General features: G+C 31.2%; 1 protein-coding gene across 1 annotated transcript in view; it reads left to right on the top strand.

Annotated features, from left to right (window-relative positions):
- LOC111628953 (multidrug resistance-associated protein 4-like) overlaps positions 1 to 24601 on the top strand; it is a 110701-nt gene that overhangs the window by 22960 nt on the left and 63140 nt on the right. Inside the window, exons 5-9 of the mRNA XM_023372813.1 lie at positions 3831 to 3956; positions 4230 to 4479; positions 15408 to 15521; positions 18472 to 18558; positions 19060 to 19251. Coding sequence (XP_023228581.1) covers positions 3831 to 3956; positions 4230 to 4479; positions 15408 to 15521; positions 18472 to 18558; positions 19060 to 19251 — 769 coding nt within the window. The remainder of the gene's footprint in view (positions 1 to 3830; positions 3957 to 4229; positions 4480 to 15407; positions 15522 to 18471; positions 18559 to 19059; positions 19252 to 24601) is intronic.

Here is a 24601-nt window from a genome sequence, read left to right as displayed (position 1 = left end):
CACAGCTTGACGGACTACCCGTAGCGAAACCCACTTACCGTGAAGCGCGAAATAGCGATTTGTCTAAGGTTCGTTAACTGCCTTTCGCTAAGGCCAGGAACACACATGCGTAAAATTCGGCTTAAAATCTAGCATAAAACAGAAAACGTAAAAATTTTTCTGAAATTTTGGCTGAAACAGAACTGAAAATAGAGTAGAGCATCTCTCTACCTTTTACGCCGAAAAATTTTTACGCCAAAATTCCTCCAATAAAAAGAAGTCTTTTCTGTGACGTCAAAGTAGACACGTGGTTATTATTCTAACAGTGGCAGCAATGAAGGTTATCCCTACAATTGTGACAGTCTGGAAAAAACGAAAAATAAATGAAGTAGAGGAGTTCATTGAATCCGTTCGACCACATCAGTTTCATGTATAAAGACACTATTTAAACAACGTTTATGGATTGCTACAGATGTTAAATTACAAATAACAGATAGGTCTAGTACCGTGGTTCTTAACCTGTGGTCCGTGGACCACTGGTGGTCCCTGAAAGCATTCGAAGTGGTCCGCGAAGTTATCCCAAAATTATTAAATAAATGACGACGCGTTGATGACGATGCGCAGTACGTCAAGGTTAAAGCCGATAGCGGACTGGGCTGGGGTATGGTGCGCGGTCAGAAAATATGAAATTGGAAGTCACTAGCAATAAATTTGCATTTGAAAATAAAATCAGTGCGTTTATCGCTAAAATCGACCTATGGATCAGCAAAGTCGAAAGAGAGAATTTTTCTGCGTTTGATACATCGAACCCAATTATTGATTGACAGTGTATTGAGATTAAAGGACAAATACAAAAAACATTACATTCTATTTGCAAAGCTTGAAAAATGAATTAAATCGCTATTTTCCTGACTGCAAGGACAGAGGTATTCGGAAACTGAGTTGCAATCCTTTCATAGTCAACATTTCTGAAGTGCCGGATGAAATAGAAAAAGAGTTAATTGAAATGCAATATGATAGTAACTGCAAGGATACATTCGAGACAGGAAATAACCTTAAAGATTTTTGGAGCCAAAAAGCTATTGCTTTCCTAAATTCGAGAAATTGCTTTACAGTACCTAACTATATTTTCAACCACATATTTATGCGAGCAAGGATTCTCAGTGTTTTTGATAATTAAAAACAAACATCGAAATCGGTTGGATGTCAGTGCCGACATGCATTTCCTTTGAGTAGCACTGAACCAAGAATTCAGCAGTTGGTAAACAGTATGCAGTGACAAAAATCGCAGTAAAATAATATAATTAATGTAACACTTTTCGCAAATAATATAATACTCTTGGTTCCGAATAATTTTCTACGTGTTTAATTTATAGAACAACCTTATTACTGCCAAACAGCTCGTGGTCCATGGCAAGACAAAAATTTTGATAAATGATCCCTCATCACTAAAAGGTTAAGAACTACTGGTCTAGTAGAATCGATATATAGGGCTAGTATTTAGATCACACGTTCTTTATTTAAATTCGGAATACAATTTTGTTAATTAGTACAAGTCTATTAATTTAAATTTTCTATATTATGTCAGAGGAAGTGGAGAAAAAATGGAAGGTACAAAGGAATAGATAGCCTATATGACAGGAAAAAAATTAATAAAATTAGCACTGTTGGTGGCCGTGGTGTTTCCTATTCGGCCTGAATTTTTACGTATGTGTGTTCTGGCAAAAAAGCGTAAAACAGAAAATGAACTGAAAGCTGATTTATGATTGTTTTCTGCCACACAATTTTACGCATGTGTGTTTCTGGCCTAAGTTAAGTTTAAGTTCCCTTAACTTATCGAATGCCCCGTGTATCACTCTCCTTGACTTACCGGAAAAGCTCAGAATAGGTCCCCAGGACTTCCTTCACTTCCAGGGTTAAGTTACTCTAACTTTAACAGTCTCTTGATAAAACTACCCACTATTAGTATTCCATTCTTTGATGGCAATGTTAGGCAATAGATTCAATTTTGGGATATAAGTTTAATTTTAAATAATGAAGCCTTAAGACAAATTCAAAAATATCATTACTAAGTTTTTTTCCAATAAAGGGTGAACCTAAAGTTTATTGGATAGTTTGTCTAACACAGAAGATAACTTTCATACTGCTTGAAATCTTCTGATTCAACATAATAATAATAAGGTTATTGCAGCGAATTTTGTTAAGGAATTATTAAATTTGTCAAATATAAAAAGTGGCAGTAGCAGTGAATACAGGTTTTTTGTAAATCAAGCAATTAGTAATAAGAGAGCTTTGGAATCACTTAATCCTGAAATCCCCATGCATAATATAATTGTTGTTGAAACTGCTTTGGACAGATTAAAACGGCAAGACAGGCATGAATGGGAGCTGAAGACTGTTGCTTACAACGTCACTTTTCCGTACATGACTCGACTAATATTGTGAATGTGTGTGTCTTTTCTTTAAACTGTCTCTGCTTTTAAAAGAGTACCTCTTTTAGCAAGCCCAGCAAACGTTTGGCCATGCCCTCAGTAGGGCAGCTGTATGGTGAGGGTCAGAGATTAACTCTTTTGATACCCTAGTGCTGATTCAAATGCAACTAAGAAATTTACAAAAAATAAATTTTTTATATGAAATAATTATTTCCTCTTAAACGCGAATCTAACATCGAAAAAAAATTTCCGGGAAATAGTTTTCTCACAAAATAAAAACCCTTCAAAAAGTGTTTTTACAAAAAAGTATAGAAAATAATAAAAATAATTTAAAATATGTGCTTTTATTTGAGGAATATAGCTGTAAGGATTGCTATTCTTTCATCTAACAATGCATAAAATTGACATGTACAGCCTACATAGTTTACAAACTGCTTGGCCTTGAGAACAGCTGGAGTCAGCTTTTCCAGTTAGTTCTCATGTAAGCTTCAGGGATTATTGGTCTAAAGCAAGAGGGGAGCTAAACTTACCGCATCTGTTTAAGTATAACACAATATTGTCGATTTTAATGCTATTAAATTACGAGAGGACCGAAAAAAAATCTTGGGAAAAAATTCTACTGAATAAAAAACAAAAAAAAGCCTGCTGATGTAATGAAAAACATCCAATAGAGTTTAAAAAATTTTACCGAAGTCAAATCGGTGAAATAGAAGTTTAGAACGATTTAATAAATTTGATTAAAAACCCCCATAAAAAAAATAGCGCGATTAATTACCTAATTAATAAATCGTCATAAATTATTTTCGCGGCAGAAATAATTCATGAAATTTGCAGAGATCATAGATAACGATGTCTATATACTGATCCATACATTTTCGGAAAAGTTATAAGTCAAGGTTCTTTTTAGTGAGGCTCTTATACTCCATGCCCGAGATATCCTGAGATAGGGCGGAAAGGTGCTTGGACACATCCAAGAAATCCCTGCGGTTTTTCGGCCTTTTGCTATCTGTTGGTGTGTTTGTTTGTCTTTTGGTCTTACCTTTGCATGCGTATAATATATAAATAGTATATCTATAAATGTATCTCACACCACTGATTTTCAAAAAATAAAAATTATGAAAATCCCAATTAAGTTAACTAAACTATTTGTCCATAATACTTTAAGTAATATATTTATTTACATTTTATTGAATATGGATTGTAAAAACAAATAAAAATGCGATTGGTCAGCATTATAAAATAAGTAATTACATCATTGATAGTGTCAGAGTTCTTTGTTTCAAAGGACATCGTCAGTCAACAAAAGTTTCCGGTTTAATAAATATTTATCGTTAAATATTTGACATATATTTACTTTTTAATTTTATTTATTTTAGAACAAAGCATATGTAAATTTGAATCATTATTCCATAATTATAGATTACAAGCAGCTATATTGGGCGACAAAAGATTAAACCTGTTGAACGAGATGATTGCTGATATGAGATTAATCAAGATGTACACCTGGGAATTGCCATATGCTGCATTAATAGAGAAAATCAGAAAGTAAGTTTAGCAAGTTGTGATGAATACTGTAAAACTTATGAAGAAAGAAACTGTATAAAGTGCTTCCCTACCAAAACGGAAAATTTTTCCAGAATAATTTTTTTTCTATTTAAAGAAACTCTTGTTGTAAATACATCTTGACACCATAAAAAATATTCGATTCCACTTGATATCGATTTATGCACTTTTACTGTATTTTTTCAAGCTATTTTTCTTAGATAATCATTTTCAAGTTGTAAATTAGTATTAATTAATTCTTTCTTATATTTTCAGGAACGAAATGAAAAAAGTTCGGATGTTTTTATGTGCAAGGGAATTATTACAAATATTGGGATATCCTATATCAAAATTATGTATTTCCCTCACATACATTGCATTCTTTTTAAATGGAGGTCAATTAAATGCCGAAATCATATTTGTCACTATGGCATTTTTCTTTTACATATTCCACAAAATATTTATTCTATGTTCTACAGCAGTGAATTTAGTGGCAGAAATTTTTGTTTCATTGAAAAGATTTCAGGTAATAAACAATTTGAAAAATATTGTTTAGAAATTTTTCAGTAAAAGATTAATTTAGAAATTATTTTAAAGTATTCATATTTATTTAATCAAATAATTATTATTACGATATATTATAATTTTATAAGTAAATTCTAAAAAAAGAAGCACGTTTAAGTAAAAAAAATTATTCAAACAAATCGATTTTTTAATTATAATTCTATAATTAAACACTAAATTAAGATTTCATTTCAAGATAGAATTTGTAAATGTTACCATTCAGCATGAGACACAGTTGAAAGTTTTTAGAAACACAATGTTGCATAAAGGAAGATATAGGGATAAATGTTAATACAAAAACCTTTTAGTGAACCCTCATCAATTGGGATTGGTATTTGCCACGCAAATGTAGTTTCCGGTTGTTTGACAGTTACTATTGCACTCTTTCAAACATTATCATGCAATACTATAAACTCTGTGTTCAGTTGATATTAATATTGAGAAAGCGTTAACTAATGAAAATTAAGAATAATCAGCAGAAACTTTTTATTAGGCAATTTTTCTATAAAGATAGGTTTCTAAATGCAGTTCTCAATTTTAGTTAAATTCTTAGTTAATTTTAGTAACGAAGAAGTAATGAAACCATACACGTTGGGTTTGAATCGAAAACAATTTCGTGGTACGGTTCGTCAAGTGTAACTCCTGTACTACTAACTTTTTTGTTACGCTGAATACCAAGAAGTCAAATCTGTCCATAGTATTTTTAATGACGTTTTTATATGATAAATTTCAATTAAGGTTTAATTTCTACTGTCAATGAAGATACCAAATACCGTGTTACAATTTTTTCTCTCACGCCTAAAGTTTATGTATATATTCAGATATATACAGGTTTCCGTTTTCCCCCCAAATAATTACTACTCCATGTGTTGTATTTCTTTTGGTATTTTCCTGCCAAAAAGTATCTAGACAGTATCTAACGGTCTTCTTATCTAAATATTCTCGACATTGGTACACTAAATCTTTTAAAAAAATTCTACTGAAAATTAATTATATAATACGTTTGATTTCAAATCATATTTTTTGATTTTTTGCCGGTTACTTGAATTTTAGATTTACAGAGTGTTTTTTGTTTACTCCTGAAAAGTTCTTCTGGTATAATATAATTTCCCAGGCACTTGCTAGAATAGAATTTATTCCAAGTTCCTCAGAAAAGTAGGCTGACAAAATCTTTGTTCATATCAGCAGTCTCAGGAGCGAAATTTTAATTATCTTGGTTTTAAACTTGGCTCGCTAATTGTATTATTTTCATATATAGATGATATCCGAGAGATCTTAGTATTCAAATTGCTGACACAAGATATTTTAGTCTAAGTCAAAAGGATCTATTTTGAAAAATTGATAATTGATCTGCGCACTTAATATCATGCCTAATTAGTATTATCTATTAATGAATTATCATATGAAGTACACAACTTAATTTAAAAATTTTTGGCGATACAGCTGTATATTGTACAAAAGAGATGTTTTGGAAAAGAAAAGAAATATTTTATAACAAGCATTCGTAGACTCCCATATTTGGTAAAAATCCCTTCTATTCAAACTCAGATTCTTTGACTTTATAAAGTCAACACACCTTAATTAATTTAATACTGAGAAAGCACATTTATTCAGCTAAACAAACGTTTTCAATCCATTCCTTGGGCCATCATCAGGTTAAAGACGTTCGAATCAATAGCTTTTCGAATAACATATTCAAATTTAAATTACATTAGAACATATGTTGAAATCAAATTAAGTAAATTAGCATAACGAAATTAATACAATAAATAAGAAAAACAAAACAAAATGAAAAAAAATAAAAATACAAAATACGGCAATTCCCCACAATACAATATGTAAACATTTTTTATAATAACTCAGGTTTTCATTGAGCCTGCCGGATGTATCATCTTACAGTTCTTTCTGATTATATACAGTTGTGCCTCGTACAACGTACTTAATCCGTTCCAGGTGCACGTCCGTTAAGTGAAACGTCCGTTATAGGAAACGCATTTTCCCATAGAAATACATGTTAAAACATATAATTCGTTTTGCAGCATAAAATAACCGTACTGTACCATAAAAAAAGTGAAAATGGAGCAGACACCAATTATGCCGGGTAGTCAGATGTTGTGAGGAGGAGGTAGAGAACACTTTCTTTACACATTCATACAGATACAGACTTTTTACACATTGCAACGGGTCTTTTTTTTTTATTGTTTTTTAATCGGAGTCAGATTCAGGAGAGGCTATCGGAACTTGCAGGGTCAACTTCTCTTGTTCCATCCTTTGTTTTTTGCCCGCTAGCTTCTTGAAAAACGTGAGCAAGGTGGTCTGTTTCTCTTTCTTCTCTGACACCTGTCGGAAATGATGGACAAAGGTGTCATCGTAGAGATCATTGATCCTGTTGGCCTCAGCTCTGTTAGAATAATGAGTGTTGGTAAACTCCTGAACCTCTCCCCATTCGACAGGAAAGTTTTTGTCAACTTCCACTCCTGATGATTTCTTGCTTTGTTTCAATTGAAATCACCTTTCTGTTTTTTTAGAAGCCATGATGCATTATAAATGACTTAACTTGTCATATTATATGATACAAATAATTCTTTAATAATTAAGATCACTAAACACTTCTTCGAGCTACTCTCGCTCCGTTTGTTTTTTACAACCTCTTTTCGTCCTGCCACCTCGGCATCTACACAATTACATTTCGTTTATTTGAATCGTCAACATATACTGTATTACATTACATTTAATGTTTATTTAAATCATCAACATATATTACATTACATTTCTACTTCAGATATACTAATAATACATTCTAATAATACTAATATATCCTAAAAATAGCAGATTGTCATTGGCAACGGCAAAGGAGTGGAAACATCATTCGCACTTGTTCGAAGAAAGTCCATTGTTCGTCTCACCTAACTGCCGAACGGAAAGTCCGTTGTTCGCAGCAAGTCCGTTGCTCGAGTCACGTAACGGTCAAACAGAAAGTCCGTTATTTGCAGCGTCCGTTATTCGAGGCACCACTGTATTTCCATGCCAATGGAAAAATGGTTGCATTCTTATAGTTTAAACATTTATCTATTAAGCTAGATCTGTAGATCTCACACTTCTCTTTTGTGGATGCTATAAAAAATGTTTAAATATTATATTGTGGGGAATTACCGTATTTTGTATTTTATTTCAGTTTGTTTTGTTTTTCTTATTTATTGTATAATTTCGTTACGCTAGTTTACTTAATTTGATTTCACCATATGTTCTAACATAATTTAAATTTGAGTGTGTTATTCGAAAAGCCATTGATTCGAACGTCTTTGACCTGATGATGGCCCAAGGAATGGATTGAAAACGTTTGTTTAGGTGAATAAATATGCTTTCTTAATACCAAGGTGTGTTGACTTTATAAAAAAAATCTCTTCGCATTAATTTTTATCAAATATAATAAAATCTTAATTAAATATTTGATAAAAGTGATTTTAAAATCAAATTGACATCCAATTGCGTTGCATTTATTTGTTAGTATTTAACGATAAAAGTTCCAAGACCTGTTTTAAACAGAAACATTATTCAATACTGTGTGAATCTGGTTTATATAAATCTTGAAAAGCTATTCTTTTTTAGTAATAATTTGGATTTATACATGAATCTGGTAGAAACAATATATTTACTTTTGTTTAATTTGTCTTTATACTTTTAACTGACATAATTGTAATGTAACAGTTATCTTATAGGTAAAAATAAATTTAAATTGGTGGTCAACCATTCTTATTATTTAATCATTATTTAAATAAGAAGCGATTCTCTATGAAAACTGGAATATTATAGCATTGACATTTAAACATTTTAAAAACCTTACATTTTTTTCTAACGTTTATTATTATTAAATATATTTACGGTACTGTCCTTTTTACCGTAACCACTACAAGAGCCAGCCTTTCGATATACACTTTGACAGTTTGGCCAACATTAAGAATAGTGTAGTGTAATAAGATGATTACAAGCATCGCTCAATATTTCTGGAACTGCGCTGGCCATTATAAATATTAGTGCGTTTAATGAATCGCCCAGTTTTTATTTTGGATTCTGGAGGGGTGGCCTGATGCCTTACCATTCAACATATAAATATTTTGATAGCCTGTGAAGTACTAGCTGGGCCATATTGTTCCTAATATATTTTTTCATATATTGTTTGTTCTATTGCCATATTCTTATTTGCAATTGAAGAAATAATAATATTAACCAATTGTTAATATAAATACAGTAGAACCTCGATTATCCGGACCTCTATTATCCGGATTTTCGATTATCCGGATTGTTCAAAATAAACAAAAATTATATGAAGTTGCTAATTTGCACTTGACGAATTACGATACTGTTTATGAACGTGATGGAATGCATAACTTTTTTTCGTTTCATCTCACCCTGCACAGTGGTCGTAAACTCTTAAATATATTTTGCGTCGTAATAAAAATATAATTTGACATACGTATTTATAAATAATTTTTATCCAAATTACATCATTTCTATGACCAAGGGCGGCGTATGGGCAACTTGGGCCACCTCCTAAAATGCAGTTTCAACTGCTTTTTATTTTATAAAATCCGTCTTCTTGTGCCACCTTTTAAACAATAGGTAATCTGTTAGCACTGGTCAGTAGTAGTCCAAATTCAATACGAACGTTTGTTTCTTGAAAATTTGATCACGATTTAAATACAGTATTTATTTTTAATATTACCGATATGTCATCGAAAAGAAAACGTGTTGTATTATCATTAAAAGACAAATTAAAATATTTGTTTCGATTATCCGGATTTTTCCTTATCCGGACTACCTTCATTCCCAATTAGTCCGGATAATCGAGGTTCTACTGTAATTGCTAAATTGCAATAAACAGTTTCATACACTTTAAGAACATTTTTCTGTATTTCATTGATTATTCTTAACAATTTTGTAAATAAGAAATTAGTGATATTTACATATATTGTTTTCACAGATTTTACATAAATTTTATTTTTACGATTCTAAGAAAGAAGACACAAACAACAATGTCTTCTGTTTGAAAAAATTTCCTAAAAATTTTTAAAATTTCATGCATTTCCAGTGTGATGGCACCTGAATTAACTTTTTCCAGTGCGTTAAAAATTTATAATAAACTGGAGGCTTTTTACATTACTAGCTGTAATAAATATCTACACTATGTAACAATTCAGGACACTAATGTCAATCACATCGTAAAAATCTATTAATCGCCATTTTCTGTTTATCCTCTATTTATTGACTATAGTTCTCAATATTTTTGAAGTCAGTTAAACTTTGATATTTTTCCGCGGAACACTTACATCAGCTTTAAAGCTGGGGCAACAAACCTTTTTGAAATTAAGAGAACACTCTGTATAGTATATGACATCATTGACATTTTCTTTATTACATTCCCATATAAACATTATTTTACATTGTATTGATGTTTCTTTTACAACAATTTTGAATTGTATATTTGATTTTTTGCAGTACATATGAAGTGGCTTCACGGAGCACCCGTGTTCTGCAGACCAAGCATTGAGAATCATGACCCTATAACAACCTGTCATTTTATCCATTGTGTCAAGTCCTCAATTTGCTCTATCATTTCATATTATGTCACGTTTCAGTTTGGTTTCTTTGATATTTTTTTTATTTTCATATATCCTATAATATATCTATTCAATAGCATTACTATTTTTCATTTTGGAACAATACAAGACTGTTCAGGCATCTTTTGTAAATGCATAAAAAGTTCAATAAACTTCACGGACTGCAGTTTTAGGAAATTTAGTAAATGGTTACACGGCTTTATTATGGCGAATTCATCTGACAAGCGTCACTACGTTTGACAGAAAATTTTCACTTATTAAATAACTATAAAAAATTCTCACTTGTGATATGTTTTCTGCTTTCTTCAATTTCATTCAGAAGACTTTTTACTGTTTTTTTTTTCGTTATCACGCTTTCCTCTCTTCCGATTACTCTTCATTTTTATATGACTATTTTCTCTGTGTATAAAGTTACATTTACACAAATTACCGAGACTTTTATGCCATACATTACTGATTTTGATAAAACATGCTGCTAAAAAACACATCTTATACCTAAGGTAGCAAGTGTTCTTTAATATTCACGCACTATCTTGGATTATACAATTCTTTAAGATATCCATTCTACGTTTCGAAACATTGTCTAATTGGTTTCAGTCTATTATTTGAAGGTTTCGTTTTTTAGACAGCATCATTCAACCTAAACACCGTATGAACTTCTGAAATGTAGTTTCAATTATCGCTTTGGTTTATATAACATGACCACCGTTCTTGCTGAAAGTTATATTTTTGTTTAAGTTTCGAAATTTTTATACAATTTAGGTATAAGAATCCCTGTAAAAACTCTTAACTGATCAATATGTTCGAGATTGTAATTTTCTTTTAAAAGTATAGTGTCCTTTTCTGATTACCATTCGTATATAACTTCTACTGGGGGTTTCAGAAAATATAAACAAACCATGGATTGAATGGTATCGCTCATTCATCTAGTAAAATTGAGTGAAGCTGGAGTAGACATTAGAATTTTCGAAGGCTTTCAACCTGTTATTTATTTATTTATTTATTATGCATACTGGATACACTCCTTGATACGGGAAGCAATATCATTTCCCTAAAAGAGAAAAGCTTAGATACAATGAACATAAGATCACAAACAAAATTATACAATAATAAATTATATAAGTAATAATTTATATTTAACTTAAGGTTTAATATTAAAATGTAATAATTAAAGTATACATTTGGGAGCATCTATAAAAAAATATAAGTTAGCAAAGAAAACACAGAACTGACAGATGCTCCTACTTTCTATCTATTGCTGCTGCACACTAACGTACAGTACAAGTCAAAAAGTAATTTTTGACTTGTACTGTACGTTAAAAATAATTTTTGACTTGTACGTTATTGTGAAGCCACAGAAATAAGTCAGATTAAAAAGCGCATATGAATTTTGTAAAAAATTTATTTATGTGCATCGAAAAAACAACCGATTCTGCTAAGTGTCAAGTTTACTTGCATCAAGACAGCAAAGCCAGACATTGACAGCTTTGATATTATACCTACCACACCTAAAAGAAGGGATGGTGTTTGGTAGACCATCCCAGATCAGACCTTTCTCGCCAAACCTGAACTGGCCTCACTTTTCCACCTGAAGACAGGTGAGAGACCAATCGAAAAGCGAAGAAGGAAAAGTCCAAGTAATTAAACTAAGAGTAGAAAACTAAATTTCTATAAGAACTCGAATCTTTAAGATCAAAGCACGCTCCCTCATAAGCAGTGTTGCCGCAATAAAATTTCAAAACGTACTGAAGCGCCTTTAAAAAATGTACTATTTTCCTTCAAAATGTACTAGTTCTATGAATACTTTGTTTACGTGCCTATATATATATATATATATAGGCACGTAATTAAATTACAAAATAACAAATAAATTACGTGGCTATATATATATAGGCACGTAATTTATATACATATATATAGCATATATATAGTTTATTGTCAAATAATTTAATTTTAAATCTTATTTTTGGAATTTTTTGAAAGCTATTTAAAATTAAAAATATATCTACACATCTATTACTTATTATAAAATGAGCATTACATTGACAACATTTATTAATAATACTATTGAATTTCATCTTAATTTTATAACCAATCGTGCTTTAAAAAAATAATTATAAATTTGTTATATTATTTTATTCTTTATTATACTTTAAATTTTTTTGATGTTATTGCATCACTTTACGAAGTGGTATATACGTAATTGCATCAGTTTTAGTACCTATTTAATTAATTTCAATCATGACAGCAAAAGATAAGGATGCTTGTTTCTTTTAAACTATTTGATGAAAACGTTACATAAAATTGGGGTTGCATAATCATCCGAAATTATTATTATATTTTTGACTGGAAATTACAGGATTTATGCAATTTTAGTTTAATTAATGTCATATAAAACTGACTGCTCGTACAAGTTTGCTTAAAACATGCAACTCAAAAAACCCCAAAATGGCGGCTCAAGAAGTAGATCACGCGTGTTTTGACCTTCTTATACAGATTTTGGAACAGTCGGAAGCGCGGCCATTTTGGAACCATACGTAACATTAACCCTTATTTCTTTTACTACGATTACTAAAATTGAAGTTCATAATTTAAGAATTAAATTATAGTAGTAGAAAATGTACCAAAAAAGTACAAATGTACTAGGAACGGCAACACTGCTCATAAGTGTCAACATACGCACTCTCACCTGTAAGCATCGAAAATTTGCATTTTCTAAAATTCGGACGTTTGATACAAATTTTTTTTTGTATCAAAGGTTTCTTACACTGACAAAGGAGTCTTTGCATGTTTCTACATGCAAGGACTCCTTTGTCAGTGTAAGAAACTTTTGACATTAATAAACAGTTTTCTGTAAGGCCCTGTTTTATATCCTGACTTCCTTCATTACTGCCCACATACCACATATGTGTGTGTCCTTATGCATTCATGACAAGAAAATAATAAATCTCTCCATTGTCCGTAAGTTCCCATACTCATACTGGTGTCAAAGAAATGGAATTTTAAATCCGATCTCCTCACTGTTGTCAAACTCAAATTACGGCGAATTACACTTAGCAGCTAAATTTGAATATAAAGTCTTAATTTCAGACTCTCTTGCAGTATCTGTAATATATTTTAAAATGATGATATTGCATTCTCCATCGTCCGTAGATAAAAATCCATCATCTTTCCTTCAAAATCACTAAATTGTTAAACTAGTTTAAACTAGACGACAGAACGGATACTGTTTCTGTCGACGATTTCTGTCGTTCGTGGCCGCATGTGAGTACCAGGCTTTATACAGATACTGAATGATTAACGTAATAAAACATGTAATGACATGCTAGTGATAATAGGTTTGCAAGTATAAACAACATAAAACATGTACAATATTAGAAGCAGAAAACAAGTGTTTTTTGTTCACAAATCACAAACTTAGTCAATATTCAATTTGAATAAAACTGAAAATTTGCTTTTTAGAAATGATGTCTCGATTGGTAATTTATGATATTTTTACTGAGCAAAGCCTAATCTACTGAGGTAAGACTTTCATTTTATTGTCTGAATTTTTCAAATAAATTTCCACGTTAGGTTTTGACTTGTTTGATACCCAATGCTCCGTTCATCACTTCCATGTGAAAAAAATTTCATTTGGAAAATATAATTAACACTGAGAAAAAATACATTTAAAAAAACCAAATCTTCGACTTTAAACTATTTGACGCTAAAAAAATGTCTTGATATTCTTGTATGTTGTTTTCTGGCACACAGTTGCTTGATATTTGTGCAGAATTTCGTGAATTTCGATTAAACAACAGAAAAGTTATCCGAGATAAAAAAAAACAGCTTCTTCCACTCATACGATCGGATATTTTAACTTTTATCTAACTATTTCAAATATATGTGTTTAGTCGTGCCAAAAAACTACCGTTATGTTTCAGATGCAGTTCCCTTAATTGAGACAACAAAATCTTACATGTGGCTGCTTTTAACGAGCGACAATAATTTCTCAAAGACTTTGCCCACATAAATGCAGACTGATTTTATTGTTTTATTTTTTATATTTAACTTACTTTACTTTATTTATTTACTTTACTTTACTGTAGTTTAATTTAATTTCTTTATCGCAATTCTTTTTTATCTGTACTTTTTTTCAAATGTCTTTTCTCAACAATAAATCACTTTATCATCTTTAATTTGTGACATATTACTGCTCAAAATCTTTGGCCAAGCTGACTACATCATAAACATTATCTTGTGTTTCTCGATGTCACCTATCTTGTTTCAAAATAACAAATAATTTCCCCTTATCACCCGTGATCGCGATTCCTTCGGTCATTATTTAAAAAACGATTAAATGAATGGATGTAATTTATTTCCTATTTGTCCTTGTTCATTATCTCAACAAATTTCAAGATTGTACAACAGGAAACTTTTTATAACATTAGTTTACATAATTTTTATGGGCCCAATAAAAAAATGGAAAAATTTTAATTAAAATGATATGTACGTTTCGAACTTCTTATAAACCAATGTGGCTCGGTAAAATTTATTTACATAGTATGGGATGTTGATTGTGACATCTACAAGTTTTTTTATTCAAAAGAATTTTTTTATAAAACTATTTTGCAGTACCCACGTATTATAACAGCATAAAATTCAGAAAATTTGTGTTATATTTTAGAATAATTATTAATTAATACACTCCCTATTGAAACCCCAACTTACCTTGAAAAATACACGTGAATATCTTGGGAACCACTCTCAACAGCTAAAACTATATAGCACTGTAAGTTGCATTTATCAAGTTGCTAGCGGTGTCAAATGGAAGAATAATAATTTCTCCAGCTATATTTTTTAATTAATAGGATTTATTTTATTTTTTCATATAAAGTATATATGAGTATATTCTTGTAGCGATTTTTTCGCGAAAATTTTGTTAATCTCAAATTCACTTCTACCTGGAAATGATTATTTAATATAAAATATTTTAAAAATATGCTTTTTTGAGCGGTTTCTCATTAAAAAAAAGTTAGGTGTTATGAGGATAATTACAAACAATTACCTTTCAAGACTAAACTGAAATTTATGATTTTAAATATGTTAGAAAAACTCCTGCAATGGTTCGAACATATCATCACTTCTTATTGAAATATAATGCAAATTGGAAATATGTAGCGGTTTTGCAGGGCCTGTAGAACGTCGTCAGAAATGCCGGGTTAATGGCAACATCTGACGACCATCTACAAACTTTCAATAAAAAGACTAACATTTTCGAATTTTAATTTAGGATTTTCTCCTTCTTCAAGAAAAAGACAGCAATGCAGTCACAATTGCAACCGAAGCAGCAAATTTAACCAAATGTGGAATATGGATGAAGAATGTAACAGCTGTATGGAAAAAAGTAAGACATAGTTACAATTTTAATAAAATAATAACGTATGAAATCGTTACAATCGTGTACAATATAATATTGCAAAAGTAAAAGAAAAAAAACTTTCAAAATTTTCAATTGTTGAAATTCTTTTAGAAAATTTAATTTTTTAACTGTTTTTATTTGCTTCAAGCATGCTTTTATTACTTTTTAATAAAATGCAAACTTTCCCTACTAATATTTTCAAAGCTTCATTACTGTAACGTTGTTATGTTGGTTGTACAGAATTACAATAAAATAATAATACTGAGGCTTCCTTTTAAAAAGTGTCGATACAAAAGACTTTTATACGCTAAACATCCTTTGGAAAAATCAATATTAAACAACATCAGAGAGCATTGTATTTTTGATAGATAAGTAACTTGCATTTCGATCCGAGAATATAAAAATTTCTTCAGCAGTTCGGTTGGCAATGGAAAATAAGACACCAGAAATGTTACTGTTCATGGGATTAGCACTTGACTTGTGATTGTCTTCAAGGGACGGTCATATACGAAACTTTGCGTTTTTAAATATCCACATTACATTAAGAAGAATAGGGGCAACTTTACATTTTACCACCTGTATTCAATAATTATCAACTATTTAAAAAATATCAGTAATAACAAAAACATAATTAAAATTGTATACATCAACCAAAGCCGAATATTATCAGGTTGAAAACGGCTATAATACAGTAATACCCCGAACTTACGCGATAGGTGGGACCGAGCGGTAACCGCGTAAGTCGAATTCGCGTAAGTCGGGGTATAATTTCGCATATAAATACATACAAATAATTTTTAATTGTTGCCGGAGACTAAAGAAAACAATAATTTAGAAAAAAATGTTTAATAAAATCTTAGATAATACATATGTATAACAAATTAGGCCTATATTATTTTACAATTTTTCACATTTACTTGATTATCACGCCATAATTTTAACATTGTTTCCATCTCAGCGATAATACTGTGACGTTTACGAATGATGCTTGAATTTAAAGATTGAGCATTTTTCACAGCTTCGAGAATTTTTTCNAGACTAAAGAAAACAATAATTTAGAAAAAAATGTTTAATAAAATCTTAGATAATACATATGTATAACAAATTAGGCCTATATTATTTTACAATTTTTCACATTTACTTGATTATCACGCCATAATTTTAACATTGTTTCCATCTCAGCGATAATACTGTGACGTTTACGAATGATGCTTGAATTTAAAGATTGAGCATTTTTCACAGCTTCGAGTATTTTTTCTTTGCCTTTTATAATTGTTCTGACCGACAATTTCGGTAGATCAAGCTTCTTTGCCAATTCACAAATTTTCATTTTTGTATCGAAGTTTTTAATAATGGGTACGTTCGTAAAGTCAAACGAGTTAAACGCGTTAGTAACGAATCGTTCGAAAAGTCTAACGAAATAGGAATAACGATGATGTCATTCTCGTTTAACTCGTTCGACTTTACGAACAATCCAATGTTAACTTTACACTCCAAAAATAAAGTTTTTTTTTCTTGTTTGACGCAAAAGAATTAGTTCTACTTCGTTTGGATGACAGTCTCTCAAGTCTCCGTAGATATAACAAACACAGAAATAAATAACACAAAATAAATTTAGCTATGTGTGGATTACGCGCGACACATCCGAACATGTAAGCTGAACAATAGTGTGGGGGAGTGAGTAATCAAGGGTTGCGTGGCGCTCAAACAAAAGACAAGATTTGAAAATCGCGTAACTCAGGGTTCGCGTAAGTCGGGGTAGCGTAAGTCAAGGTACTACTGTACTAATAATTTAATAGACAATTCGGCATTCGTGCTAGGTGTTAGGCGCCATCTCTCGATAAATTTAATAATTATAATTTAATTTAATTTAAATAATAATTTTAGAATTACTAGAAAAAAAATTGTATAAAAATAGATTTTCAGTTGTCGTTTATTATCGATAATAAAGAATGTATACTCTAGTTTAAGTTTATGTTCTATCAGTTTTTAAAAATAATATAATAGTGCCATTATTATCAATAAATTTATAGTATAACAAGCTGCAAGTACCCGCTTCGCTGGGTTTTTATTTGTGGGCAAAAAATAACGATAGTGAAGATTAAGATACTTACATTATAGCTACAGTAAAACCCCTCTAATCCGTCACCTTTAGACTGGGGGTATGGTCGGAACGCAAAAAAGGTCGGATTATCAGAAAAAAGTGAAATAACAATATTCCCCTTTGTTTAGTCTTTGTGCACCGCTAATTTTTCATTTAATGAAAGAGTAACGTGTTTACGTTTCACTCCCGACATGTGGAAAACACACACAAAACTGTAGACGTACACACTATGTAAAACATATACTGTAACGAACACAGAAAAACGCCACGGACGGTGAGTCACCGACGAGTCGAGACAAGTTTTTCTACTACGACCACGGTCGGATTAACCGGAGCGACGCACTAGCCGAGGGCGGACTAGAGGGGTTCTACTGTAATCTTACCCGTTTTCACAGAATGGAAGAATTAGGCCCTTCGTTTCCAGACTAATTAGAGAATTTATAAAAATATGTCGGATTTTTCGCAAAACGCAAAAAACTGCTTGTAAATCTTGCATGCCGCTTTATATTAATACTTCCTTTGTTACTCAACACTTCCATTGTTAACATTTCCATTGTTGACACTTCCATTGTTACACATCTTCTAAGTCAACCACTTTCAAACCCATATCTCCCGCACCCTTATAGCTATCGAGACACAACCACCATAGTGCACGAATGGAGACTTGGGGTTACTACCACATACAAACACCATTCATGTAGGATGTGTAGTCTTTGCTGAAAAGTGAAATATAGGGACACACACGTTTATTTATATATATATTAGTTATATATATTAATATTAGTTTAAGATAAGTTGAATATATTATAGTAACTTTTGTATTTTTAAAAGGAGACTGAGCCAACATTGAATGATATTTCCTTAAGCATAAAAACTGGAGAATTGTTAACTGTTATAGGTCCTGTTGGATCAGGAAAGGTAAATATCTTGTTTTTAAAGCTTTACATTTTAAATGAATTTTATTCTATGTAATTTTTTATTTGTTTAGAAAAAAAATAGTGCATCGTATTTCGGATTTCATTCATTCTAAGATGCCGTTAAAAGTCCGAACCAGTTTTTATGTTAAAAATAATAAAAAATGATTTTATCTATTTTCAGATAGAAAATGATACCGATCTCGATTAATTAATTAAAGTAAAACAGCAAATACACATTAATGAATACACTGTAATTGAACGCTGTACTTTATCTTTCTCATTTGACAAAAAACTAAAAAAAGAAAAATTAGCAGGAATATTTGGAAAAAAAAATTGAAATTTATAAAAGTAAATTGATTACTTGTTGCATTAATATCAGAGATGCAGAAGAGTTAATAACTTAAATATTTAGTAACAAAAACTTTGCAGTTGTTCTTGTAATTACATTATAAATGCAGTGTATTTCAAATCAACTAATAAAACGATTCATTAATTTCGTTAGACGTCTCTATTAATGTCGATGTTGGGAGAGATTCCAATAACTTCTGGTAAAGTGTCGGTGAAAGGAAAGATCGCTTACGCTTCACAAGAAGCTTGGGTATTCAATGAAACAATCAAAGAAAATATCTTGTTCGGAGAAGAATATCAAGAAGACAAATATAGAAAAATTTTGCATATAACGGCCTTGGAAAAGGTGAGAAACTGGTGGTTATCCTGTTTTTACAGAAACTAGTTTATTTATTTTGATTGAAAGGAAAACTTTTATTACGGCTACGAGTAACACGTAAAGTACTCCTTATATTTATATACAGTTAATATATCAGAATAATTGTTTACTGCATTTCTTCTTACGATTTTGAAATAATTTGAGTTTATAAGTTTTAGACAGTGTAAATAATATTTTTGAATTTTATATTTCAGTTTGGTTTGCAGTAAATGTTAAAACCCTAACTACGTTATAAGTGTAAAATATTATCCCAATTAAATCTTTATCTTCAGTTTAATTCTAGCTGTAGAGGTCCAGAATGCACCATCTTTTTTTCATGCTACTCTCTTATGCGCTTTCTCCTTTAGCTCTTTATAACTACCATCCTTTACGATATATACCTTTTTAATTACTTTTCTTCCCCGTTTTTTTTCTTGCAATGATTCCTTTCATAAAGTCATTTTATAGCACCTCCTCTCGATCATGTGCCCAAACTAATTATCTTTTCGCCTCATTATTGTTTGTAACAGTTTTAAATATTTTAAAATATTTTTATATATTTTAATTTATACACCCACACATGTTAGGACTTCTTTATTTGTCAGCTTATTGTTTTATCAGACTTTCTGTATTTTTCTTCACAGCCACATCTTTAGAGTATCTGTTCTAATCTATCGTTTTTAATTTAAGTTCCAGCACCATAGAGGAAAATACTTTAGATGAAACATTTGATGAGCCTTTTTAAATAACAATTTCACAGGCTTACACAAAATTGTTTCATTTTGCTAAATGTCATTTTCGCCATACCGATTTTCCTCTTGGTTTTTTTTTTTTTTTTTTTTTCGCGCTTCCACATTCACGGTGAAAGTAAGCACCAGGTATCTTACTCTGTTCACTTGTTCCATTCTTTTGCGGCGACAAATCATGGACTGGTAAGATGGTGCCACTCCTCTAGGAGTTTCCCGTGAATCCCGGATTGAAAAACGGGGACAAGGATTTTTCCCGGAGGGGATTCTGAGTATTGTTGCTTCTTCTTGTCGGGTGATCGCTGACATGAGCACGTGTAGCTCTCTCTCAAGTTTACTCGTAAGATTGTTGTAAATAAATGTTGTTTTAGTTTAAAACGTGGTCGTGGTCTTAACTAATTCACGTTTACCGCCTTCTGATAAAGACAGTCTTTGTGGAGATGAAAATGGATGGAGAAAGACGGCCAGGTTTTGTCTAACCGATGGCGGCCATCCATTATTTCCACTTTCATCATTTATATGGATGTTGACAATTCTTACCTTTTCTCTGATCTATAGTACTTTTTTGTGATAATTAATTCTTATTTTTATGACCGCGACTCTTCTTCACTCCACTCAGGATTATTGTAATTTTACTCTTGCTCTTGGCTAGAATTGCAACATCATCAGCATACCTTAAGCGCTGTATCTGCCGTCCCCTGATTTTAATGTTTTTTTTTTTATCTAGATATATCTTAATCACATTTCCATGTATATATTGAAAAGAAGTAGTAATAGGTAACACCCCGTTTAACCTATTTTTAATTCTGATTTCTTTAGTGTGTTGACCATTTACATTACTATCTGATGTTTGTATAAGTTGAAATTAATCTTTTGTTATTCCAATCCACCCCTTTCTTTCTCAAAATGTACATCAACTTTTCCCAGTTAATTTTGCAAATACGCTAACATTTCTTTCCACATTTCAAAGTACCGTTTTCCTATGCTTCTCAGCATCCCTATCGCATCTGAAATTTTTCTTCTCATTATGATCCCGAACTGTTTTTCCCTGATGAATAAGTTCGGTTTTCTGTAGAAGCGTTTCCTTAATATTCTTAAAAGGATTTTTGGAGAATGGAGATTTGGCTAATTTTTCTCATTTGCTTTTTATCTTTCTTCGAAATGAAATTTAAAATATTTATCAGAAAGTCGTGAGGACACATGTTCTATTATAGATCAAGTTGCATAGCCTGGAAATTTTCGTAATTCCGTTTTCGGCCATATTCTTATTGAATTTTATAGGGATGTTATGGATGCTTTCTGATTTTCTATTTCTAAATCTTTTTACATTACTTATAACAACTTCTATCAAAATTAAAGCTCCCCGTTCGCCTTTATCCATATATCATTTTTTTCCTTCTAGCTTCAGTTCTACATTATCTTTTGTTCTGTACATATTACTTTCGTATTTGTGCTATCTATGCAAGTTATTTTATTTATTTATACTTATTCAATTTTTTTACGCTAATAGTTATTCTGATAGCCCTTCTGAATAAAAATGCGTCCTTAAGTTTATCATAAATTAGATAAATCAGCTTTGACGTTTCCAGACTTTCTTCTCATTTACCAAATGATCGAGCAAACCAAAAATGAGTTGCTTGTTCAAGCGACTCATTTCTGATTTGCTCGATCATTCTTCTTAGCTTTGTTCGGTTCTATGTATTTCAGTCATTCTTCTTTAGAATTCACAACCTTTTCTTTTGATCGTTTTAATTACTATGTCCTCTGTATCCAAAGGTTTGCGAGTTCTTTCATTTTCTAGTTTTGCAGTCCGTTCCTCTACTGTGACACGAATCGTCTCTTTCATTGATATCCATAATTCACTTTAGTGTTACAGCGTCGTTTTCTCTTATTTCTTTTAATGATAGTTCAGGTACTATTTTAAAAATTTTTAAATTCCTTTTCAAAGTTTAAAAATTATTTTTCTGACTTACTTCTTCCTCTTTGCGATCTTAAACCTCATTTTCAATTTTTCAAGTAAAAAGTTTTGATCTGTTTATATATCTGTACCTAGGTAGCTGCTTACATTTTAAATACATTTTTAAAATTTTTTNCACGTAAAGTACTCCTTACATTAATGTACAGTTAATTTATCAGAATAATTGTTTACTGCATTTCTTCTTACGATTTTGAAGTAATTTGAGTTTATAATTATTAGAGAGCATTAATAATATTTTTGAATTTTATATTTCAGTTTGGTTTGCAGTAAATGTTAAAACCCTAACTACGTTATAAGTGTAAAATATTATCCCAATTAAATCTTTATCTTCAGTTTAATTCTAGCTGTAGAGGTCCAGAATGCACCATCTTTTTTTCATGCTACTCTCTTATGCGCTTTCTCCTTTAGCTCTTTATAACTACCATCCTTTACGATATATACCTTTTTAATTACTTTTCTTCCCCGTTTTTTTTCTTGCAATGATTCCTTTCATAAAGTCATTTTATAGCACCTCCTCTCGATCATGTGCCCAAACTAATTATCTTTTCGCCTCATTATTGTTTGTAACAGTTTTAAATATTTTAAAATATTTTTATATATTTTAATTTATACACCCACACATGTTAGGACTTCTTTATTTGTCAGCTTATTGTTTTATCAGACTTTCTGTATTTTTCTTCACAGCCACATCTTTAGAGTATCTGTTCTAATCTATCGTTTTTAATTTAAGTTCCAGCACCATAGAGGAAAATACTTTAGATGAAACATTTGATGAGCCTTTTTAAATAACAATTTCACAGGCTTACACAAAATTGTTTCATTTTGCTAAATGTCATTTTCGCCATACCGATTTTCCTCTTGGTTTTTTTTTTTTTTTTTTTTTCGCGCTTCCACATTCACGGTGAAAGTAAGCACCAGGTATCTTACTCTGTTCACTTGTTCCATTCTTTTGCGGCGACAAATCATGGACTGGTAAGATGGTGCCACTCCTCTAGGAGTTTCCCGTGAATCCCGGATTGAAAAACGGGGACAAGGATTTTTCCCGGAGGGGATTCTGAGTATTGTTGCTTCTTCTTGTCGGGTGATCGCTGACATGAGCACGTGTAGCTCTCTCTCAAGTTTACTCGTAAGATTGTTGTAAATAAATGTTGTTTTAGTTTAAAACGTGGTCGTGGTCTTAACTAATTCACGTTTACCGCCTTCTGATAAAGACAGTCTTTGTGGAGATGAAAATGGATGGAGAAAGACGGCCAGGTTTTGTCTAACCGATGGCGGCCATCCATTATTTCCACTTTCATCATTTATATGGATGTTGACAATTCTTACCTTTTCTCTGATCTATAGTACTTTTTTGTGATAATTAATTCTTATTTTTATGACCGCGACTCTTCTTCACTCCACTCAGGATTATTGTAATTTTACTCTTGCTCTTGGCTAGAATTGCAACATCATCAGCATACCTTAAGCGCTGTATCTGCCGTCCCCTGATTTTAATGTTTTTTTTTTTATCTAGATATATCTTAATCACATTTCCATGTATATATTGAAAAGAAGTAGTAATAGGTAACACCCCGTTTAACCTATTTTTAATTCTGATTTCTTTAGTGTGTTGACCATTTACATTACTATCTGATGTTTGTATAAGTTGAAATTAATCTTTTGTTATTCCAATCCACCCCTTTCTTTCTCAAAATGTACATCAACTTTTCCCAGTTAATTTTGCAAATACGCTAACATTTCTTTCCACATTTCAAAGTACCGTTTTCCTATGCTTCTCAGCATCCCTATCGCATCTGAAATTTTTCTTCTCATTATGATCCCGAACTGTTTTTCCCTGATGAATAAGTTCGGTTTTCTGTAGAAGCGTTTCCTTAATATTCTTAAAAGGATTTTTGGAGAATGGAGATTTGGCTAATTTTTCTCATTTGCTTTTTATCTTTCTTCGAAATGAAATTTAAAATATTTATCAGAAAGTCGTGAGGACACATGTTCTATTATAGATCAAGTTGCATAGCCTGGAAATTTTCGTAATTCCGTTTTCGGCCATATTCTTATTGAATTTTATAGGGATGTTATGGATGCTTTCTGATTTTCTATTTCTAAATCTTTTTACATTACTTATAACAACTTCTATCAAAATTAAAGCTCCCCGTTCGCCTTTATCCATATATCATTTTTTTCCTTCTAGCTTCAGTTCTACATTATCTTTTGTTCTGTACATATTACTTTCGTATTTGTGCTATCTATGCAAGTTATTTTATTTATTTATACTTATTCAATTTTTTTACGCTAATAGTTATTCTGATAGCCCTTCTGAATAAAAATGCGTCCTTAAGTTTATCATAAATTAGATAAATCAGCTTTGACGTTTCCAGACTTTCTTCTCATTTACCAAATGATCGAGCAAACCAAAAATGAGTTGCTTGTTCAAGCGACTCATTTCTGATTTGCTCGATCATTCTTCTTAGCTTTGTTCGGTTCTATGTATTTCAGTCATTCTTCTTTAGAATTCACAACCTTTTCTTTTGATCGTTTTAATTACTATGTCCTCTGTATCCAAAGGTTTGCGAGTTCTTTCATTTTCTAGTTTTGCAGTCCGTTCCTCTACTGTGAC

The sequence above is a fragment of the Centruroides sculpturatus genome, unplaced genomic scaffold, assembly GCF_000671375.1.
Source record: "Centruroides sculpturatus isolate CEXI.00-Female unplaced genomic scaffold, Cexi_2.0 scaffold513, whole genome shotgun sequence".
In the NCBI taxonomy this organism is placed as follows: domain Eukaryota; kingdom Metazoa; phylum Arthropoda; class Arachnida; order Scorpiones; family Buthidae; genus Centruroides; species Centruroides sculpturatus.
The sequence above is the reverse complement of the archived record's forward strand: the minus strand, read 5'-3'. Positions and strand labels throughout refer to the sequence as shown.